Source organism: Anomaloglossus baeobatrachus, chromosome 7, assembly GCF_048569485.1.
Source record: "Anomaloglossus baeobatrachus isolate aAnoBae1 chromosome 7, aAnoBae1.hap1, whole genome shotgun sequence".
Classification (NCBI taxonomy): domain Eukaryota; kingdom Metazoa; phylum Chordata; class Amphibia; order Anura; family Aromobatidae; genus Anomaloglossus; species Anomaloglossus baeobatrachus.
Window position 1 is genome coordinate 43,066,250 of NC_134359.1, and position 23,817 is coordinate 43,090,066.

General features: G+C 46.1%; 1 protein-coding gene across 1 annotated transcript; it reads right to left on the reverse strand.

The window, feature by feature from the left end:
• Positions 1 to 2,345: 2,345 nt before the first annotated feature.
• On the reverse strand, positions 2,346 to 20,096 carry CD302 (CD302 molecule). The gene is made up of 6 exons (XM_075317258.1): positions 19,844 to 20,096; positions 13,878 to 13,982; positions 8,755 to 8,877; positions 8,401 to 8,568; positions 4,820 to 4,846; positions 2,346 to 2,656 (listed from the first exon to the last, which is right to left on the reverse strand). Exons 1-6 carry the CDS (start codon positions 19,947 to 19,949, stop codon positions 2,472 to 2,474), a joined length of 714 nt encoding a protein of 237 aa, XP_075173373.1. The 5' UTR covers positions 19,950 to 20,096; the 3' UTR covers positions 2,346 to 2,471.
• Between the last annotated feature and the right edge of the window lie 3,721 nt (positions 20,097 to 23,817).

The following is a 23,817-nucleotide window of genomic DNA, read 5'->3' on the forward strand; positions in this document are numbered from 1 at the left end:
AATGGGTCATTGCCCTCCATCCTCTCTGGGACCCCCACCAGTCTCAAATTACTTCTGCGGGAGCGGTTCTCTAAATCATCCACCTTGTTTAGCAGTGTGGAGATATTTTGCGTGGCCTTTCCCAGCTCTCGTGACATTGGTGGTAATTTATCCTCTGTTGTACTCACTCTTTCCTCCAGCTCCCCCATTCTGACAGTCACCCCTTGCAGCTCACGTTTAATACAGGCCATATCTGAGGTGACAGTTCCCATCTGGCTGCTTAGAGTGGCCAATGTGGTATTGCAAGAGTTAATTGCTGCCAGAATGTCTCTCAGTATGGCCTCAGTGAAAACAGGTGTTGTTTGCTCCACATCTCCCCCTCCTCCCTCTGCCAGCGCAGGCCTCTGTGTCTGCATATCTTGTGCTGCTGAACATGCAGGGCCCAGGGTACTCACAGTCTCACCGTCGGGTATGTTTTCTCCCTGCTCCAGGGCCCGTTCAGTGCTGCCATCGGGTGCCTCGTTGTAGGTAGGCTCTGTGCCAGGGGCCACTCTGGCAAACCGCTCCAACCTGCTTGCTACTCCCACTGCTCCAGCTCGGGATGGTGTGGATGCCGGCGGCGCCATATTGGATTCTTCAGAGGCGCGCTCCTGTGCGTCTCTGTCCCTTTTATTGCTGCTGCGGGTCGGCATATCCTGGCTGTGCTCGCTTCCCCGGGTGTTATAAGTAGTGTTGCAGCCCTCCAGGGTCGGTAGTGCCCGTCAGCAAGGCCGGTGTGCAGGATGATTCAGGATCCAGGCAGGAGCTCACCCACGCTGCTTCCTCTCTACATGAGGTCCAGGCCACGCCCCCGCCTTTTCAAACTCTTATTGCAAGTAACAGGTGTGGGTAATATGAAAACCACACCTGAAACAAGATAAAAAGGGAGAAGTTGAATTGTCTGTGTGCCACACTAACAATGGAGAACAGAGAATAGGACCAAATTTCTTTATTAATCTCCAGAGATCTTGAGGTTTGGGGGGTTTTTTGGTTGTTTTTTGTGTTGTCCACTGTGTGCAACATCGAGAGGTTTACAACCTATGGCGCTATAGCTAATCTACCTGAACATGAACTGCAGAGGAACATTTTGAAAGAATAGTCCAGTGTCACTTTTTTTTTTTTTTCATTCAAATATGGACAGCTTGCACTATGGCAGAAGTCCCAGGAGGACCCCACTGCTGACATACAAAGTGCAATTTGACAAAATGTGCATGAGTAACCAAAATTTTTCTGGTAAAATGTCATGTCTTTAGATAAGACAGAGCTTTTTGGGAAAGCACATCATTCTGTTAACTGAAAAACAGAATGATGCCTACAAAGAAAAGAACACTGTAACTAGTCACTTATGGTGGGGAAAATATTTAGTCAGCCACCAATTGTGCAATTTCTCCCCCAAAAAGATGAGGCCTGTAATGGACATCATAGGTAGACCACAACTATGAGACAAAATGAGAAAAATCAAGAAAATCACCTTGTCTGACTTGGCAAGATGGTGGTTTTTTGTTTTGTGTGGTTTTTTTTTTTTTTTTTTATAATAAAGGTAGAAAATAAGTATTTAGTCATCTAAACATGCAAGATTTCTGGCTCTCGGACCTGTAACTTCATTGAGAGGCTCCTCTCCTCCACTCGTTATTGCAGTAATGGCACCTGTTTAAACTTATTAGTATAAAGACACCTTTCCACAACCTCAGTTACACTCCAAACTTCACTATGGTGAAGACAAAAGAGCTAAGGACACAAACAAAATTTGTAGTCCTGCACCAGGCTGGGAAGCCTGAAACTGCAATATGCAAGCAGCTTGGTGTGGTGATCAACTGTCAGCAGTGGGGTCCTCCTGGGCCTCCTGCCATAGTGCAAACTATCTGTCCATATTTGAATGAAATAAAATGCTGACACTGGACTATCCTGCATTGTAACCTTTCAAATTTTTCTCTGCAGTTCAGGTAGATTAGCTATAGTGCCATAGGTTGTAAACCTCTTATGTTGCACACGGTGGTCAACACACAATTACCGGCCTCATCTTTTTAATTGCACAATTGGTGGCTGACTAAATGGTTATAGGAAGTGATTGCAACTTATTTCCAAAGTTGTGCAACCAAATATTAACATGAGAGGGCTAACAAGTTTGTCGCCAATTTTATGGGGTTGGGGGAAATTGTCCAATTTTTTTTTTTTTTTTTTTTATCCAATACACAAGAATAGTTGTGTAAACAAAATGTGTACCATAATCGCGATAATTTTCTTGGTGAAATACTTCATCTTCTGAATCCATGTTAGGGGTGCCAACACTCAGCCATCACTGTACATATGCAAAAAAACAAATCTACTTTTATTGCTCTAGGTTTTTTTATGTGATTTAGTACCGGTACATTATTCCACATTTAAAAAAAAAAAATAAAAAAAAATTATGGGCTTTGCTTGCTGAACATCATTGTTGGCGTGGCCTGGACATTTCAGGTATAGTCTTCTCTCTCCATGGTGTCCACCAGCACCGCATCATCGCTGTATGGGAGAATGTCTGCACTATGTAGCCTATTGGACCAGCGCCTTCTCTTGTGAAGGAATATCAGCACTAGGGGTAGAACTAGTGTAATTACGGTGAATGTCGCAATCAAAGCAATATTCATGGCTTTTCTACCTGCAAAAGAAAGTTGACAACTGTATAATAGGTTGGTAATAATAAAATGAATAAATTTGTCTAAAATAGTATCACCAAGAATAGGATTATATTGATGGATGAATGTGGCATCCTGCAACTGGGTTTTGCAATTCACAAATTGTGATTTCTTAAAGTCACAAGTACCCTGTGGGCATTTCTGAGCTTTATATATGCTTCCGTGCAGTCACCACATTAAACACTTTCCCTGTTCCTCTTTGTTTTGTTAACTGATGGCTCCAGGGTTTGTTTCTTGTGCATGTTCCATGTAATCCTACAACTGCACTTCAGCATTTCTGTCCTAACTTTGAGCAATAGAATCAGTGTTCTTGTTTTATACCCAGATAACTGTGCAGAGCAGGGAGAATGCTGTGGTGCCCTGTGCTGGGATTCCATGGTTGTTGCCCTGTGCTGGGATTCCATGGTTGATGCATGTGTCATGGAATCCCAACACAGTGCAACAGTTCAGCACTGAAGAACGTGACAAATGCTAGAATATTCAATAAAGACCAAAGGAGGTAATGTTGGGCAGGGTTTGAGGTGACTACTTGTCAAGCTCAGAGCACACTCAGCGCCTTGCTTCATATAACAATGAGATCATAAGTATGATTTAGGCTATATGCGCACAGTGCGTTTTTCGCGGCGTTTTTGCGCATTTTTCGGGTGCGTTTTTGGCCTCAAAACTGCAGGACTTTGCTTCCCCAGCAAAGTCTATGAGTTTTCATTTTTGCTGTCCGCACACATCTGTTTTTTTTACCTGCGTTTTTGAGTTAAAAAAAAAAAAATGGACATATCAGTTCTTTCCTGCGTTTTTCTGCGTTTTCTCCCCATGCAATGCATTGGAAAAACGCAGCAAAACGCAGAGATCAAAAACGCAGCAAAACGCAGCCAAAAACGCACCAAATCGCGGCAAAAACGCATGCGTTTTTTGATGCGTTTATTCGACGCAAGTGCGTTTTTGTGCGTTTTTAGCGGCCAAAAACGCACAAAAACGCAGCGTCAAAAAGACGCAGTGTGCGAACCTAGCCTTAGGGTGCATTAAACTTGTCTACAAAAGCTATAAATGTATGTTAACGCGAAAGTACTAGAGGGGAAAAGAAAACAATCAGAACTTGCATATCAATGAATGGATAGTTTGTGGATTCCAACCAGAATGTGGAAACCCCAATCTGGAGCTAGGACATACTTTTGGTACAGCCGGAGACCAGTAAGTAAGGAGGGTCTACTTTTACCTCCATAATAGGTGGAATTGTCTATTATGATTTATTAGACTTCAAAGGGCCCATATTTTGCTCTTGCAAAGATCTTCTGTATTCCGGAATATACCCTAAAAATCAATTAGGACAACCCTTTTGATGAACAAGATGGGAATTTCTCATGAAAGCGATTTTTTTTTTTGTCAATTTATCTTGTGGCTACGGTGTTTATTTGCCCCCCAAATGTATCAATGTTGGCTATATTTGGGTGTCTTTAGATGGAACACCTGGCTAAAGCTATTTTGCCACTTCTTAATCAACCCTAAGGGTACTTTCACACCTCCGGTTTTTCTTCTGCGGCACAATCCGGCACTTTGCAGGAAAAATCGCAACCGTTTTTTTTTGCTGCCGGTTGCGATTTTCCTGCATAGACTTTAATTAGTGCCGCATTGTGCCGCATGGCCTTGCGTTCCATCCGTTTTTTGCCGCATGCGGCAGATTTAGCCGATGCGGCGGCCGGATGGAACGTTGCCTGCCACTTTTTTTCGTGCGGCAAAAAAACCGCATCGCGCCGCATTCGTCCGATGCGGCGCATCTCTCAATGCATGCCTATGGCGGCCGGATGCGGCAAATACCGCATCCGGCCGCCACATGCGGTTTTTGCCACTGCGCATGCTCAGTAGCATGCCGCAAGCGGCAAAAACCGGGCGGGCCGCATGGGAAAAACTTATGCAAAGGATGCGGTGTTTTCACCGCATCCGTTGCATAGCTTGCACAGCCGGATTGAGCCGCAGGGCTCAAGCCGGATGTCTGAAAGTAGCCTAATGGAGTAAGAAATGTGACTAAGTTTGTTTTGTTTCAATATTTCAATGAGACCGGTTGTAAAAACCCTCAAATTTCCCCAAATTTGTTCCAAACAGCAATAGTGAAAAAAATGATGCAGTCTTACCAACGATGCGGCTCTCTTTGGAAACATCTGATGAGAGAAAAAGAGTAAATTTGCTGTTTAAAATTTATTTCAATAGAAATGTAAAATCTAATTGTGCTGGTTTTGTTTTATGGTTTGACTTTTGGGTGTGGGCGCTCTTACCATCATAGAAGATCGTCACTCAGGCAGTTTTTATTCAAAGCTTATATTTTGAGGGGGAAAAAAATTCTGGAAATTTAGGGTTAAGTTGAAGCAACCTTTTTTTTTTTTTTTTAGAGATGAATGGACCCCTGGAAGTTTGGTTTGGCGAGTTCATCCGAACTGTTCATTTTGGGACTCGGACTTGGCCTGAACTCCATTTGAAGGCACTGGCACTGAGCACAGCGCTGCTCATGAGGGGTTTGCATACGTAACACGGTGTCGATACTTTTAAAGTTTGGGTTTGCTAATCTCTACTACCTTTGCCTCAAGCAGCTCCCCGGTATTGAGCTCACATATTGAACAAAACACATCTTCTACCACATGCCCTTAAAGGGGACCCGCCAGCTAATGGAAATCTCACGCATGCACGCCGCTCATTTCTGCAATGTCACTGTGCCTCAGAAGATGGGTGTACACTTCATTAGGCGCATTGTACAATGCCTGGAAGTTCAGAAGATGTACGAATGAATGCTGTTGGGTTGGAGGGCATAGAGAACCTGACAGGTTCCCTTTTAAATACTCCACATTCCATTTACCCTCAACAGTCTTAAAGGGAACCTGTCAGATGTACTATGCACCCAGAACCACGAGCAGTTCTGGGTGCATATTGCTAATCCCTGCCTAACCGTCCCTGTATCTAGTAGCATACATATAGATCTTTAGAAATACTTTTTCTAAAGATCCTTTATCATATGCTAATGAGGCCAGAGACTAGTTGCAAGGGCGTTAGTACCTTTGGCTAGTTGGCCCTCTTAGCATGTCCCTGTTGGTATACTAACATGCTACTCAATGCACAGCGTCAGAGATATGGTCGCTTTCACCTCTGCCACTGGTTTTCAGCTCAGTGCACATGATGATAACGTCACTGGACTTCCGGTCATGCATGCTCCTCCAGTTTGAAGCCGGGACGCGTACGCCTAGTTTCATAGTACACATGACCGTAAGCCCAGGACTTCTGATCAAGTTCACTGAGCCAAAATCCACCATCGGGCCTGGTGGCAGCAGAGAGCAGTGAGACTGACCAGGCATCTGACGCTGCGCATTCATTAGCATGTTAGCACGTCCCTGTGGGTGTGCTTACATGCTAAGAGGGCGGACTAGTCGACGGAGCTACCACTCTTGGGACTAGTCCCTGTGCTCATTAGCGTATCTCATATGGGATCTTTAGAAATACTTTTTCTAAAGATCCTTATCTATGCTAGTGTATACAGGGACGGTTAGGCAGGGATTAGCAATATACACCCAGAACTGCTCGTGGTACTGGCGGCATATTGGACCAGACAGGTTCCCTTTAAAGACATACATGCTTGATTCCAATGACAAAAACATAGCACCAATTTATTATGGTTTATATCTCCTTCTGAAGTAAAATGGAGCTTACAATCTTTGGACAGGTCAAGAAAACAGTTAAGGTGGTGTCACACACAGCGACGACAACGACGTCGCTGCTACGTCACCATTTTCTGTGACGTTGCAGCGACGTCCCGTCGCTGTCACTGTGTGTGACATCCAGCAACGAGCTGGCCCCTGCTGTGAGGTTGTTGCTCGTTGCTGAATGTCCTGCTTCATTTTTTCGTCGTCGCTCTCCCGCTGTGAAGCACATATCGCTGTGTGTGACAGCGAGAGCGACGAAATGAAGCGAGCAGGGAGCAGGAGCCGGCATCTGGCAGCTGCGGTAAGCTGTAACCACGGTAAACATCAGGTAACCAAGGGAAGGCCTTTCCCTGGTTACCCGATATTTACCTTCGTTACCAGCCTCCGCCGCTCTTGCTGCTAGTGCAGGCTCCTACTCTGTGCACATGTAGCTGCAGTACACACTGGGTAATTAACCCTATGTGTACTGTAGCTAGGAGAGCAAGGAGCTAGCGCTAAGCAGTGTGCGCGGCTCCCTGCTCTCTGCACATGTAGCGACGTTATGATTGCTGCTGCGTCGCTGTGTTTGACAGCTAAGCAGCGATCATAACAGCGACTTACAAGGTCGCTGTTACGTCACAGAAAATGGTGACGTAACAGCGATGTCGTTGTCGCTGTCGCTATGTGTGAACCCAGCTTTAAGGTTAGTTTCAGACATCCGTCTTTTCGGCGGAGTCGGCACACGCCAGTACAGTGTATACAGTATAACGGCAGAGCGGCAACTTCTGGGTCACATACTCTGGTCACATGACAGCATGTGACCGGAGCTTGTTGCACTGCCGTTGTACTGTATACACTGTACTTGAGTGCGCCGGATCCGGCAAAAAGACTGATGTATGAACCTAGCCTAAGTCATTCAAAAGAAAAAATATTCTCTCATTTTTGTATGCAGCTCTGCTGCACCTGGATGTAATCAGGCACAGACTAGATATAAACCCTTCACACCCTGCACTCGGGATGACCACATCCAAGTAAGGCCCGTTTCACACGTCAGTGAAAAACAGTGACATTTTTCACTGGCGTGTAAAACACGCACATGTCCCTGCGTGTGCCGTGATTCACGGCACACGTGGGTTGTCTAAGTGCAATCCGGGCTCCGTTCTCCGTGGCCCGTGATTGCACTTAGAAAACAACTCACCTGTGCCCGCTCCCGCTCTCCATGGTGCTGATCGCTCCCGCGGTGCAGCATCTGGTGACCCCCGCAGCAGCTGCTTCCGGGTCGGCTGTGTCGCGCATAATGAATATGCGCGACAATAATGAGCCGGCTTAGAAGCAGCAGGGAGAACGGGCTGCAGAGGACATCTCTGGACGCCGGGTGAGTAAAAATGATTTTTATTTTAAAAGTACGTTTTTTTCTGGCACGTGTTTCACGGACCACACCACTGAGTGGTCCGTGGAACATCAGTGATGCCAGAAAAAAATGGACATGTCTCCGTGCAGCAATCACGCACACGCGGGTACGCCGCACGGAGACACGTGCAGTGAAAAATCACTGACGTGTGAGCAGACCCATTCATTATAATGGGTCTGCGTATGTCAGTGATTCTGGTACGTTTAAAAAAAAGCACAAACGTCCCAGAATCACTGACGTGTGAAAGGGGCCTAAGATGGTGATGTGGGGGGAGGGGTAGTTTTGGTAACTGGGGAATGTTGGAGCAATTTGTAGAAAAATCCATGGACAGAGGGAAGAAGCTAAGAGAGAACAACATGGACCTACTAATACGCCATTCAACCCGCACCTGAAGAAGGATCTTTTTAGGTTGGATTTGTCTATTTTTGGGAAACCTATATTACGCCCAGTAAAATGTTAGGGAAAAAAGGCCTAAATATCTCTAAAGTAGCTGTGATGGAGATATCGGTTAGACAAGATAAGCTAAAAATCAGAAGTGCCACCAAAGTCTCTGTTGCACGAGCATATCGTTATCAATTCGACAAAATTGTGGCAACCTCCTCCACCCCTAAATGTAATTTTTCTGCTGTGTACTCACGTTTACATAGGACTGCTGATTCTTTAAATTGATCGCAGTCTGTGACGTCCCACCGTCCGCTCTGCGTGTTCATTTTCACACAAGTGTTGAGGTTATAATCCTCTGACTGTTCTTGTCCCCAATTTAAAAAGCTGACGTCAGACTTGTCGTACCATTTCAGCGAGTTGTCTGTGGAAACATGATGATGAGGTTTATATACAATTTATGGCTTGTGGCCATTGTACGTATATTCAGTGCCATGGACAGGATGGTGTCTGGGAGATTGGGAAAAGTTTTCTTACGTTTTTAGCATAAATTGTACAGTTCAATACGGCGTATTATATATGGTGGCATAACCATATACAAGGAACTTACCATCGCTGTCATAGAATATGCCCAGTAACACTTCTGTGGGACCTTTCCATTTGGTCTGGAACGTTTTAACCAGGAATGAATTCTCCTCCTGTGAACTGATGCTTATAAGGTCAGCGCCAATATCTGAGGGACATGGACAGAAAAAGAGAAATTGCAGCGTACTGTTGGGAGATACAGGGTATGTTCACCTGTAGCCGCTCTGTTCTAGAAATTTCTAGAATTATCACATGAGTTAGGGCGGCACGGTGGCTCAGTGGTTAGCACTGCATTCTTGTGGTGGCTCAGTGGTTAGCACTGCAGCCTTGCAGCGCTGGGGTCCTGGGTTCAAATCCCACCAAGGACACCATCTGCAAGGAGTTTGTATGTTCTCCCCGTGTTTGCGTGGGTTTCCTTCGGGTTCTCCGGTTTCCTCCCACACTCCAAAGACATACAGGTAGGGAGTCTAGATTGTGAGCCCCAATGGGGACAGTGTGACCAATGTATGTAAAGCGCTGTGGAATTAACAGCGCTATATAAATGAATACATATTATTATTATGAGTTAAAGGTCAGAAAAGGGTTCAAACATCACTAATGTCCCTAGGAATTGATGGTTTTCAGGTGCTCATACAACATCATAGCTTCTATGTAGTAATTCCTCTTCATTTGCTCTATAGTCGGAGACTGTAGATGCTTTATCTCCTCTGTGCCCTGGAGATATCTACACGCTTCCCCTCTTTATTAGGTTTCCATTAGTTTGCTTTCTGCCCTCTTAAGGAGTTTAGATACTTTTTTTTCTCCAAGCTGTAGAGATCTGTATGAACTTCCTTACCAATTCATGCAGTTTCCTATGGTTGACTATTCTCTGCTTCCCTGAGACTGTACTGCACTTTCTCCTCCAAGCTATGGCGATCTGTGTGAGCCCCCTTACCTTTTCCTGTGTTTTCCTATAGTTGTCTATTCTCTTCCCTCCCTGAGACTGTAGACTCTTTCTCTCCTCTCTGTGCTGTGGATATTTGTGTACACCCCTTCCCTCCTACTATACCTAACACTAAGTGAAGGGAGGGTGAAGCAGAAAGCTGTCTAAACTTGGCAAGTGCTTTGACAGATGTGAAACCTTTTTTCAGATTATTCCGCTAGATAAAGGACTAAAGGCCGCTTTACACACTACGATTTATCTGACGATCTCGTTAGCGATGTGACATGCCCAGATCGTTGTTACAATTTGCCGAGATCGCTCATAGGTCGTTTATTAGCGGTCACACGTAACGATCTCACAAGCGACGCAAAATCGTTCAGCGATAAATTGTTTGACCAAGGCGGTCGTGTGGATGTTGTTCGTCGTTTGCAGGGTGTCAAACGTAGCAATGTGTCTGCTGCGTTCCAAACGATGAACAATATTTTGAAACTGAACGACGTGTCAACGATCAACGATTTTCAACCTATTTGTGATCGTTCGGAGATGCTCGTAGGTGTCACACGCAACGACGTCGCTAACGATGCCGGATGTGCGTCATGGAATCCGGATGACATATCGTCAGATAAATCGTAGCGTGTAACGCCGCCTTTAGACATTCTGCAGCTACAAAATGCTAGAAAATGAAGACCATTTAGAAAGTGGCATAACAAAACCTCACATCCTCTGCCCTTTAATGACAGACAGGAAAAAAAAATAGTTTTTGCTAAGTTGTTCAGTTTTGGGGGGTTTGGACAATCACCAAATTTTTCTTATTTGCACTTAATGGAGGTGATAATATCCAGCGACTCTGACATACTTTCAGCAGCCAGTAATCACGAGCAGAGGATAGTCTGTGTCACAGGGTGGGACAGGTAGACCATTTTTGCAACTTGGCCAAAAAAAGTAAGACCTTAAATAGAGAATCCATTTTGCTATTGAAAATCTTTCACCCTAGACTTTGTTTTTTATATATATACTGTGTCTATACTGTGTTTTCTGCCATTATTTTGCTATTAGGTAGCAGAGAATTGCAACGCAGAGGAATTTTATTTATTGATCATCACTAGTGATGAGCGAGTACTAAAAAGCTCGGGTGCTCGAGGCTCGGGCCGAGCATCCCAAGATACTCGTGTACTCGGCCCGAGCACCGAGCCCAATGTTATCCTATGGGAGACCCGAGTATTTTTGTGAAATTACCACCGGCAGCATGTAGAAACCCTAAAAATGTCACAAAAGTCTCAGAAAAGTGCTCAAATGACATGGCAACAGCATGGGGAAGACCCCTTGAAGCATTTATCACTCAAAAGTCACAGCTGTGAACAATTTTGTCCGCGTTTTACGCCATTTTTACGGACTCACCAGAAAACCTTCCAAAATGACACCAAAATGAATTTTCATGGCAGAAATGTTAAGGGCACATACCCAATAGTGAGATAGAGCTGGTGTATGTTACTTTTTGAGATCAATACATGAAAGATTTTACGTAAAACATTGTGTGGCACTCCGATGTCCAAAACGCACGTTTTGTGCTTTTTACTAGCGATGTCGGTCATTTTTTTTTTTCATTCTATCTCCCGTCGGTCGGTCTCGCTCTGTCTGTCTTGTCTGTCCCCCTCTCACAGTCTGTCGGTCATTCTCCCCCCTCTCTCTTACTTACCGTTCCCCGATCACTGCTGCGGCGCTGCACGGCTGTTCACTAAACTCCGGCGGCTTTTCCTCTTTAGAAAAAGCCGGCCGCTCATTAAACAATCTCGTAATCCCTGTTTTCCTGCTTTTCGGCGCCTATGATTGGGTGCAGTGAGACACCTGTCACTCAGCGTGGGGGGCGTGTCTCACTGCAACCAAACACAGCAGCCGGTGTGTGTGTGTATACTGTGCAGTGAAATAAATAATTAAACAATTAAAAAAAAACGGCGTGCGGTCCCCCCAATTTTAATACCAGCCAGATAAAGCCATACGGCTGAAGGCTGGTATTCTCAGGATGGGGAGCTCCACGTTATGGGGAGCCCCCCACCCTAACAATATCAGTCAGCAGCCGCCCAGAATTGCCGCATACATTATATGCGACAGATCTGGGACTGTACCCGGCTCTTTCCGATTTACCCTGGTGCGTTGGCAAATCGGGGTAATAAGGAGTTAATGGCAGCCCATAGCTGCCACTAAATCCTAGATTAATCATGTCAGGCGTCTCCCCGAGATTCCTTCCATGATTAATCTGTAAATTACAGTTAAAAAACACACACACCCGAAAAATCCTTTATTAGAAATAAAAAACACTAACAAAGTCCCTCATCACCAATTTATTAACCCCGACAAACCCTCCTTGTCCGGCGTAATCCACGGTCCTCCAGCGTCGCGTCCAGCTCTGCTACATTGAGGTGACAGGAGCTGCAGAATACACCGCCGCTCCGGTCACCTCCACGCAGCTAATGAGGTGAGTATAGCGATCAGCTGAGCTGTCACTGAGGTTACCTGGATGCAGCGGTGGATGCAGCGGTGGCCGCGGGTAACCTCAGTGACAGCTCAGCTGATCGCGCTACTCACCGCCGCTCCGGTCACCTCCACGCAGCTAATGAGGTGAGTATAGCGATCAGCTGAGCTGTCACTGAGGTTACCCGCGGCCACCGCTGCATCCACCGCTGCATCCAGGTAACCTCAGTGACAGCTCAGCTGATCGCTATACTCACCTCATTAGCTGCGTGGAGGTGACCGGAGCGGCGGTGTATTCTGCAGCTCCTGTCACCTGAATGTAGCAGAGCTGGACGCGACGCTGGAGGACCGTGGATTACGCTGGACAAGGAAGGTTTGTCGGGGTTAATAAATTGGTAATGAGGGACTTTGTTAGTGTTTTTTATTTCTAATAAAGGATTTTTCGGGTGTGTGTTTTTTAACTGTAATTTACAGATTAATCATGGAAGGAATCTCGGGGAGACGCCTGACATGATTAATCTAGGATTTAGTGGCAGCTATGGGCTGCCATTAACTCCTTATTACCCCGATTTGCCAACGCACTAGGGTAAATCGGGAAGAGCCGGGTACAGTCCCAGAACTGTCGCATATAATGTATGCGGCAATTCTGGGCGGCTGCTGACTGATATTGTTAGGGTGGGGGGCTCCCCATAACGTGGAGCTCCCCATCCTGAGAATACCAGCCTTCAGCCGTATGGCTTTATCTGGCTGGTATTAAAATTGGGGGGACCGCAAGCCGTTTTTTTTAATTATTTATTTATTTATTTTACTGCACAGTATAGACACGCCCACCGGCTGCTGTGATTGGGTGCAGTGAGACACCTGTCACTCAGCGTGGGGGCGTGTCTCACTGCAACCAATCATAGGCGCCTGTGGGCGGGGATAGCAGGGAATATGAGATGGCTGTGTGCAGAGCACAGTGCGCCCGCCGGTATAAAGGCTCGGTCACGCTGTGCAGGCCGGCCAATCACTGCAATTCCACAACTAACAGGGCTGTGGCATTGCAGTGGTCTGCCAGCCAATCCCTGCATGAGGGCTGGCTCTCAAAAGAGCGCCAACATGCAGGGATGAAGACCACGAGTACAGCACGAGTATTGCAAAATTACTCGGTCCCCGCCGAGTAGCCCGAGTACAGTGATACTCGTGCGAGTACCGAGTAGTAACAAGCATACTCGCTCATCACTAATCATCACTAGAGTTGAGCAATTCGCATTCGCTATACTCATAACGAGAACTGTCTAATACTCGCGTATTCATTCCGAATAGTGTGTGCAATGCAAGTCAATGGGGAAAAACTGGCAAAGTAATGAGTAACCAGAATTCTGCACTATTCACTACTCGCACGAAAAGTGCGGCATTCAGGTTACTCGTTACTTTGCGAGTTTTTCCCTATTGACTTGCATTGCACACACTATTAGGAATCAATACGCGAGTATTAGACAGTACTCGTTAGGAGTATAGTGAGTACAAATAGGTACTCGCTAAACTCTAATCATCACTTTTGGGAATCTTTCCCCTTAGTTAACGCTCAGATGTTCCAGGAGACTAGACAAGTTTGGATCACGGAACCAGTAAATCCATACTTCAGCCCCATCCCCTGTTTGAGGCTTTTGGGAAAAGGTACGTGAAGCTCTGCTAAGATATCACACACAAGATCTGTTAAAGATACTAAACTTGACAATATTCTGAAAACTCACAGTATCACCGGGTTTTAATACCTTTGCAAAGGTCTCGAGCTGGTTCAACACTTAGTGAATTCTGTGTCACATGGACGAATGTGTAACAACTGCTGTGAAACTGGACCCACAATGGAGAAGGACAGGCTGCGAAACAAGACAGGAGATAGGAAATAAAGCTATATGAATGATAAATATAAGTAATATATAACAAGGACATACGGTACATGCCACACGGGTCACCAACGTAGCACGTGCCGTACGGGTCGCCAACGTAGCACGTGCCGTACGAGTCGCCAACGTAGCACATGCCATACGGGTCGCCAATGTAGCACGTGCCGTACGGGTAGCCATCGTAGCATGTGAGGTACGGGTAGCCATCTTAGCACGTGCCGTACGGGTAGCCATCGTAGCACGTGCCGTACGGGTAGCCATCGTAGCACGTGAGGTACGGGTCGCCAACGTAGCACGTGCCGTACGGGTAGCCATCGTAGCACGTGCCGTACGGGTAGCCATCGTAGCACGTGAGGTACGGGTAGCCATCGTAGCACGTGAGGTACGGGTAGCCAACGTAGCACGTGCCGTACGGGTCGCCAACGTAGAAGGTGCCGTACGGGTAGCCAACGTAGCACGTGCCGTACGGGTAGCCAACGTATTATTGTGCACTTACACGGAGGTTTGACCGCATCCTTTTTAACTGATGGAGCTTTTAATTAAAATTTGGCAGTGTTCGCCGACTGAATGTTCCATCTTATTAATGGATATGCAGTTAAAACATGATTTAAAAAAAAATCCAAAAAAGTAACGTTTTAGTCTGTAATATACTAATATAGCCCTTCTTCAGACAAATTGCTGGGTGTGAGGAGAAAAGGTACACAGCGCCATAAAATAAGGGTAAAATAATCCCGGTGGTAGTGCGCAACTGTCTGAAGGTGGTCTATATTACAGACGGAAAAGTTACCAGTAAAATCACATTTTCACTGCAATTACTGTATTTTTTGGATTTTAAGACACCCTTTTCCTCCCAAAAATTTGGGATGAAAATGAGGGGTGCATCTTATAATCCGAATGCACCTTACCAAGAGGTGATAGAGAGGGGTCGTAGAAGGCAGGCACTGTGCTGAGGTCTGCAGGTTGCTGTACTGTACTGTGCTGCGGGCTTTTGTGCTGCGAGCAGTGAGGCAGGGGCATCCTGAAAATGTCAGTGGTACTGGAATCAAATAATGGCGTGCGGAGGTGACGCCTGGGCAGATGGAGCTCTCGGCTCAAGCTCTCATCTGCACACGCGCCGCCTCCGGCCCATTAATCTTCCAGCAGCGGTCTTAAGGAAAATGGCGCCTGGAGGTAGCGCATGCGCGGAAGAGATCTCGTCTTCTCATTGAGCCGATAACTTAATCTGCGCATGTGTAGACTCCGGGCGCCATTTCTTTGAAGCCCGCACCACCGACAGTTTCTGGAAGTTGCCTACCTCACAGCATCTGGGACATCCGCCACCCTCACCATCGTCCCTGACTCCTCTGACCCCCGCTGCTATCTCCCCCTTCCCCAGTAAGAGACTACCGGATTGTAAAATGGACCCCTTTTTTTATTCTCTCTAAATTTGGGGTGTATCTTATGATCTGGTGCATCTTCTAAATCTTAAATATGGTACTTAAAGAGAACCAACCAGCGGGATTTTCATATATAAAGTAAAGGCAGTGCTATACTGGTGCTGGTATGCTGAATGTAAGCATAGCTTCTGTTGTGAGTTTCAATGTTTTATTTCAGAAATATGTGCAAGTAAAGTTCCAGCAATACACTGTTGTTTGATAGACAGGTGCAACAGGAAGTGAATATGTGGGTCAGGTCTTGCTCTCTATTGCCACCTGTCTGCCTGCTTGGCCTTCCTCCCCTGTCTCCATCATACACATTAATTCCAGTGCCTGTGCACTAGGATTTGGAAGTATTACTTAAAAGTCTTCACTAAGCTGGCATCGGAGTAGGCGCCTGCCATAGCGCTATCCCTGGCGTCATCTTTGTGAGCACTGCCTTCTGTCAGAGGACTCCCGTATGTGCTATGACAGGGTGGCGCATGCGCTCTTGCATCCTCTGCTCTCATTGTCACCGCGGGAGCGCGTGCGGTCACAACAGAACTGCAGACTGCCCACAAAATCAGCTCACCGGTCTCCTGTGAAGTGTGCAGCTCGTGTTCTTCTTAGCGCGGTCTACAACCGGATGATTTTGTGGGCGATCTGGATTTCTGATGTGACCGCGCATGATCCCGTGGTCACAATGAGTGCAGAGGATGCAAGGGCGCACGTGCCACCCTCACATAGCGCATACGGCAGTCCGCTGAAAGAAGTGTTCACAAAAATAGTGCTGCAGATAGCACTATACACAGACGCCGACTCCGATGCCATCTTAGTGAAGACTTTTATGTAATACTTCCAAGTGATTCCGGAATTAACATGTATGACGGTGACAGGGGGAGGAAAGCCAGGCAGGCAGACAGAGGCGGGAATAGATAGCAAGACCCGACCCACATATTCCCATCCTGTTGCACCTGTCAGTCAAATAGCAGTGCATTGCTGGAACTTTACTTGCACATATTTCTGAAATAAAACATCCAATCTCTGAACAGAAGCTATGCTTACATTCAGCATCCTAGACCCAGTATAGCACTGGCTTTATTTTATATATGAAAATCCCGCTGGTTGGGTCCCTTTAATGAGCGCCAGATTTATTTATCCTTTTATCGAATAAGAAGGGGTATCATATCTGCAGCACCCATAATATTTTGACAGTAACGTGTTTCCAACCTTATTATTAATGGATATGCCATCACTTTTCCCAGTGGTTGGACCCCCATAGTATTGATTGCATATTCTAGTGGTATACCATCACTTATTAAGGTGGGGATACCACTTTAATTGCACAATCACATCACACAGATGATGTCTGATTAGTATTTGGCATTATTGAATTTCAATGCCCAATCTTTTAGTTCTTCTCCGGTCCGGTATGCTGCCACCAGAGGTGCCATTCTTCAGCCAACTCCTTTCTCCCCCCAGTGCTGTCCATGCCCCCTAGTGATGTGCGTGCCCCCCAGTGTTGTTTGTGCACCCCAGTGCTGTCTGTGCTCCTCCAGTGATGTATGTGCCCCCCAAATGCTGTCTGTGCCCCAAAGCAATATCTATGCCTCCCAGTGATGCATATACAATACATCACAAGAGAGGCCGAGGGCATATACATCAGTGGCTCATGTGATGTATATATCACAGGCAGGGCTGGAGCATATACATCATATGAGGGGCTGGGGTATACACATCACTGGAGGGGCTGGGGCATATACATCATGTTGGAGATGCTGGGGCCATATACATCACAGGAGGGGATGGAGGCAAATACATCACATTGGAGATGCTGGGGGCATACACATCAGAAGAGAAGCTGGGGCATATACATCACAGGAGGGGCTGGGTCATACAAATCAAAGGAGGGGCTGGGACATCTCCTGTAATGTATATACAGCAGCCCCAGCATCTCCTATGTGATATATATATCGCAGTCCCAGCGTCTCCTATGTGATCTATATGCCCCCAGCCCCTCCTGTGATGTATGTACAGCAGTCCCAGTCTGTTATGTGATGTATATGATTTACCAATCTTATTATCACAAAGAGTTGACTGCACTTCAGACCGAGACAATCCTGGAAAAGCAGCTGTGAGAAGCAACATGATTAATGTCACAAATGTAGCCGGGCAATTTTCACATTAATAATTTGGTGCGGCCCCTGAAGGTTGGTAGAAATTTTCAAATGGCCCCCGGCAGTAAAAAGGTTCCCCACCCCTGCCATACAGGCACATGGATGTTCAGTCAATGCAAAAATGTACATGTAGGGGGATTACAAATTATAGCAAAAGAAATATATTAAATAAGAGGTCAGAAAAGTTCTAGTCCATTGTCATTATTCCCAGCTGCTTATTGAGCGCTTTCTTCAGTCTTGCACAATGTCACATCCCCATATTACTTCCTGCACGTTGCGATACAGAACGTCCGACTGCTGCACATATTAGGACTTTATTATTACACTATATTTGTCATAAAATATATTAAAGTTGATTTCACATAACAAAATCGCTTTATTGATGCAGTTTTTGATGTGCCAGCGGTTTTCCAGCTGTGTCTGATACCCCATAGAAAAGGCAGAGACGATTTATTACCATCTGATCCTTCTCGATCGCTAAAAAAAGATCCATTTCTATGTTCTCTTTCGTTTTTGCAGATTGCAAGATGGCTTTCTTCTCCTTATAAAAATGAATGTGACACACATCATCATGTGGTTTTGAGGCCACTGCGGATTTGGGACCAAGAGCGCTGGGAATTCTATTCATTTTAATAAGATGGTCTTATTAAAAATTAGGTAGCGGGAGACACCTGCTTCTGAGGTTGCCGAGCTCTGGTGAGGAGTCGAGGATGTTCTCGTCCTACCCATGGCCACAGCGGCATAGAGAGAAGAAGGCTGTGGGTAGATTGGAAACCGAGTAGGAGCTCTGCTAGTGCGGGTCCTACCCCGCCATCAGCAAACCATGAACCCTCCAATTTAAAGAGCACAAACCACCAGGACTTTCCTATATAACCTAAAGCCAGTGCTATACTGGCGCTATCAGGCTGATTCTATACATACCTTTAGTTGTCAGCTAGGATGTATAGTTTTTGAAACACAAGCAAGTAAAGTTTGTAACATGAACAGCTTTTTGATTGGCAGCAGCTGCCGATCAGCTGATAGCTGAGGGGGTATTCATAGTGATTCTCTCCCCCCTCCCCCTGCCTTTCTGCCTCCCCCTATCTTTTATTTATGCTAATTCCCTTATAGAATCGTTTTATTAATGGTTGTAGCTAAATCAAAGTGGCTAGAAGGACCTGTGCTGACATCATACCCATGTGACCAGAAGGGGTGGGGCCTCAGCCAACAGAAAAATAATTGCTGTAAGCTGAGGCCCCGCTACTTTTGGTCACATGGGTATGACGTCAGCACAGGTCCTTCTAGCCACAACCATTAGTATAACGCTATTATAATAGAATTAGCATAACTAAAAGAGGGTAGAACAACAGGCAAGGGGCAGGAATCACTATCAAAACCCACCCCAGCTATTAGCTGATGGGCAGCTGCTGCCAATCAAAACGCTGCTCAGTGGTTAGCACTGAAGTCTTGTGATGGCTCAGTGGTTAGCACTGAAGTCTTGCAGCTCTGGGGTCCTGGGTTGAAATCTCACCAAGGACACCATCTGCAAGGAGTTTGTATGTTCTCCCCGTGTTTGCGTGGGTTTCCTCCAGGTACTCCGGTTTCCTCCCACACTCCAAAAACATACTGGTAGGGAACCTAGATTGTGAGCCCCAATGGGGACAGTGTTGCCATTGTATGTAAAGCGCTGTGGAATTAATAGTGCTATATAAATGAATAAATATTATTATTATTTTACAATCTTGCTTGTGTTTCAAAAACTATACATCCGGGCTGACCACTACAAATACGTATAGAATCAGCATGATAGTGCCAATATAGCACTGGCTTTAGGTTATATAGAAAAATCCTGGTGATTGGTGCGCTTTAAATGCCGCCTCAAAGTTCTTTTATGACCTTATCATGCTCTGATAGAAAATAGTGTATGAATTGTGGCTGAGCAGCAGTTGAAAGCAGCTTCTAAAGGATCATGAAATGTGAAATAGCACTGTGGCATATTATTTGGGAAAGAAGGAAACATTAGGTATTGGAAATATTTATAAATTTTCATATAACGAAAACTCTTCATTACTTTTTATTACCAAAAAAAATCATAACTTTGCAATGCCTGGAGTATTATTACATTATAAAAAAGTTACTCTTTATGAATATTAACTTTAAAGTTTGAATGTAGCATGGAGGGTGGACGGTTTATATGGGGTGTTACTGTGGGGGGCAGCAGTCCCTAAAAAGCCTATATTCTGGCTAATATGTAACATAGTATTAATAACGTGGTGTCACTTACCATCTCCGTGTTCAGGGGCAGACTGACCAGACACGCAGCAGACTGCGGAGCACAGACATAGAAGAGCAGCTCTGATCTCTGCAGCCACAGAAGACATTATCCTCATTCCTGCTGGAGATTTAACCCCTTAATTTGGATCTGGATCCGGGGATCTGAGGGATGAGATCACAGCGGTCTGAGCTGCCGGGAATCTTCTAGCCAAATATCAATTGCACAATAATGTGAAAAACAACTGCTGCTCCACCATTTCTGTGAGTGATCAGAGAGGAGGAGGAGGAGGGACCGGTGACAAATACTCACATATTTGTAAACATTTTTGTTTTAAAGAAATATTACACATTTATTTTGACAGTTTTAGATTTTGAATGGGAATTCTCCGACCTGATAAAATTATAGTAGCAGAATAATAAGTATCAAAAAGTGCAAATAAATTCTAGGAAGGACACATTAGTTTTCGTCGCATGAGTTCTATCCAGGTTTTTGATATTGAGCTATTAAAAAAAATTTTTTTTATTTTTTTTTTTATTCGTTTTATGTTCCTTTAGCCCCATTTTTTTAAAATGTTCACAAGGGGTATTAGAAGAAAATGGACCTTACAATTTGTTATGCAAATTCCTCCAAACTCAGCAATACCCCAAATGTAGTCATATGCGATTTGGCTCTTGGAATGCAGATATTTTTTGGGAATAGATTGTGGGCACCATTTGCAGAGCACCTGAGGTGTCAAAAACAGCAGAAGCCATTCATCTAGGGGTGTAGTGAGTATTTTGACGACACAGGTGCCTCACAATGTAGTTGTGACGCCCTGGCCTATCAGGTCGTCACAGGGTATTGTGCAATCTGCCTTTCTGCACAGTATCTGCATCCTCTTTGGTTACAGATCCCTGTCCTTCGGTGTTGCTAAAAGCTTAGCCAGTCAAAACCCTAGGAACACTCTGCACCACACCCACCAGACACACCAATGGGGGGCCTGAAGGGAATAGGGCCGCCCACTTGGGGGGTTGGTAAGGGAAAGTCATAGGTGTTAGGCTATGTGCGCACGTTGCGTACAGTCACTGCAGAAATTTCTGCAGCGATCTGAAGAGCACACGTGCGCTTCAAATCGCTGCAGAAAATGTCTGTAGAGAAAAAAAAAAAAGCCGATTCCATGCGCTCTGCCTGCAGCTCCTGCCATAGACAGAGCAGGAGCTGCCGGCAAAGCGCACGGAAGAAGTGACATGTCACTTCTTAGAAGGCAGCGCTTCGGGCAGCAGCCGAAGCGCTGCGCTCTAAGACGCCACGTGCGCACGGCCCCTGCACAATCTCCATAGATTATGCAGGGGACGCAGGACGCATGCAGTTACGCTGCGCTACAAAGCGCAGCGTAACTGCATGTATTTACGCAACGTGCGCACATAGCCTTAGAGTGAGTGATGTTGGAGGGAAAGGAGAGAGGAGGTCCGGAGCAGGGCTCCTTGAGATTACTAGATGGCAGACGTTGGTCTGGGCCTGGTAGGAGCTGGAACCCCGGTCGCAGGGGATCGTGTCAAGTGGCACGGATCTGCCGAGGAGTGCAGCCGGCGGCCTTGAGCCATCTCCGGGCAGGGGCCAGGGCACGACGAAGTACGTGGCCCCTAGGCCGGTAAGCAGCTTCACGTAGCCCGGTAATTTACTCGACAAGGGTGAAGTTTTCTAGATTCATCCTCCACCCGCTCCAAAATCGGGGTACTAGCGCAACGAGGGGATAGGACTTTCCCACTATATCGTCCAGAAAATCCCAAGCGTGAACCCTGAGAGCAAGCTCACTCTGTTAGCCATACGGGTGAGCGGGACCCGACTAGTTCCACACTACAGGGTCCAAATAGTGAAGAGAGTGCCACGGAAAAGGTTACAGGCTAACAAGCAACACCAAGGGGCACAGATCCACTCGTGCTTCCTCCCTGCTGCAGCGGTGCTCAGAATTCTGGTTTACAAGCTGTCGGTGTCAGTATTCTTGGACTGAGTGAGTACGCAGAAACCCTTTACTCCCCAACGGCACCCCTTCACTGCCACCATCACCTGGCCCCGGGGCAAAAACCCCTACCCAAGAAGGGGTTAAACACCCTGCTGCCATACCACCGCCACCGGGCTCGCCCTACAGCAGCGGTGGTACTCCATCTTACCACGCACCGTGGGTGGCGTCACGAACTTCTAACCCCCTGTATATATTCCCCTTTTCACTTCGAGTGTCCATGCAACCCTCCGGGTCTGGAGACCCCTCGAGCCACCGCGGTTCCGGATCCGAGCGGCACGGCCGCTGACATGGGGGCGGTACAATGAGAATGTAACGTCCACACTGCTGCTCATTTTACGCAAAATAACATTGGGCAATGGAAAGTTAAAGGGAACCTGTCAGTAGATTTGAGGCCTATCAGCTGCAGCCACCACCACTGGACTCTTTTATACAGCATTCTAACATGCTGTATATAAGACCCCTGGCCGCTGTGTAGAACGTAAAAATCACTTTATAATACTCACTTAAACGGTCGCTGCGGTGGAGTTGGGTCATATTGGTGTCTCAGTTATCCAGTGCCTCATCTTTCGGCCATCTTTGTCCTACTTCATCCACATTTGCCGGCATTGAGGTCCTGCGCGGGGCAGATCAAAGTATTGTAGTGCGCCTGCGCGGGACCAGTGAGAGTGTATGACGTAGGATGAGTCATGCACCCAGGCTTCAGAAGGAGGACGAAGATGGTCGAAAGAGGAGGCGCCTGCACCGGAGAACGGAGACGCCCATATGACCCAACTCCACCACAGCGACTATTTAGGTGAGTATTATAAAGTGATTTTTACGTTCTACACAGCGGTGTGGGCTCTTATATACAGCATGTTAGAATGCTGTATATAAGAGCCCGGTGGTGGTGGCTGCAGCTTATACGCCAAAAAAGTGGTGACAGGTTCCCTTTAAACAAAATTAATTTTTTACCACTAAAATGTTATATTAGCTGCAAATTTTTCATTTTCACAAAAGATAAAAAAAAAAGATTGGACCAGAAAATGCAAATGTTGTCAGAACATGACAATTTCGACATTGTTGTCAGAAAGTACTAGTTGGCCACACAGGCTCAAGAGGACTTTTAGAGCATAGATTTTGCTGCAATGAATTGTGGGCCCCATTTAGGTACCAGAACAGCAGAACCCCCCACAAGTGATCTCATTTTAATTAGAGAACAGCACAGAGCCTGATAAGAGAGTCATAGTTGTTTTATTTTGTTAACCCCTACAGCATGCAGGCTTCAACTTACATAGTAAAAACCCGCTGACAGATTCCCTTTAACTAGTGTGGCTCGATAAATTCATTAAAAGGGAACATGTCACCAGATTTGGTGACTATAAGCTGCGGCCACCACCAGTGGGCTCTTATATACAGGATTCCATAATGCTGCATATAAAAACCCATGCCGCGCTGTAGAACGTAAAAAACCCCCACTTATACTATTCATCTAGGGGGCAGACCGGTTCCATGGGTGTTGCTGCTCTCCAGTCCGGCGCCTCCTCTTTTCTGCAATCTCGGTCCTCCTCCTATGAGTCCCGGCAGACATTGCAGGCAGCTGAAAGTATTGTAGTGCGCATGCATGGGTGGTCTTTAACCTTTCCTTGCGCATGCGCATTACAATACTTTGATCTGCCCTGAGCAGGACAGATCAAAGTGTGTCTGTGCAGGACCGCAATGTTGGCCTGGTCTGGATAGAAAGAGGATGGAGATTGCAAGAAGAGAGGAGGCACCAGACCGGAGAGAGGAGGCGCCGAACTGCCCAGTCATTGACTATCATTGTACTCATTGCTCGAGTAGACCTGCTCAACTCAAGTAAGGAGCACAGAGCATCGTAGTGTTCACTCATCATTACGAGCAACGTAGCGTTCACTCATTACGAGCATCGTAGTGTTCACTCATCATTACGAGCATCGTAGTGTTCACTCATCATTACGAGCATCGTAGTGTTCACTCATCATTA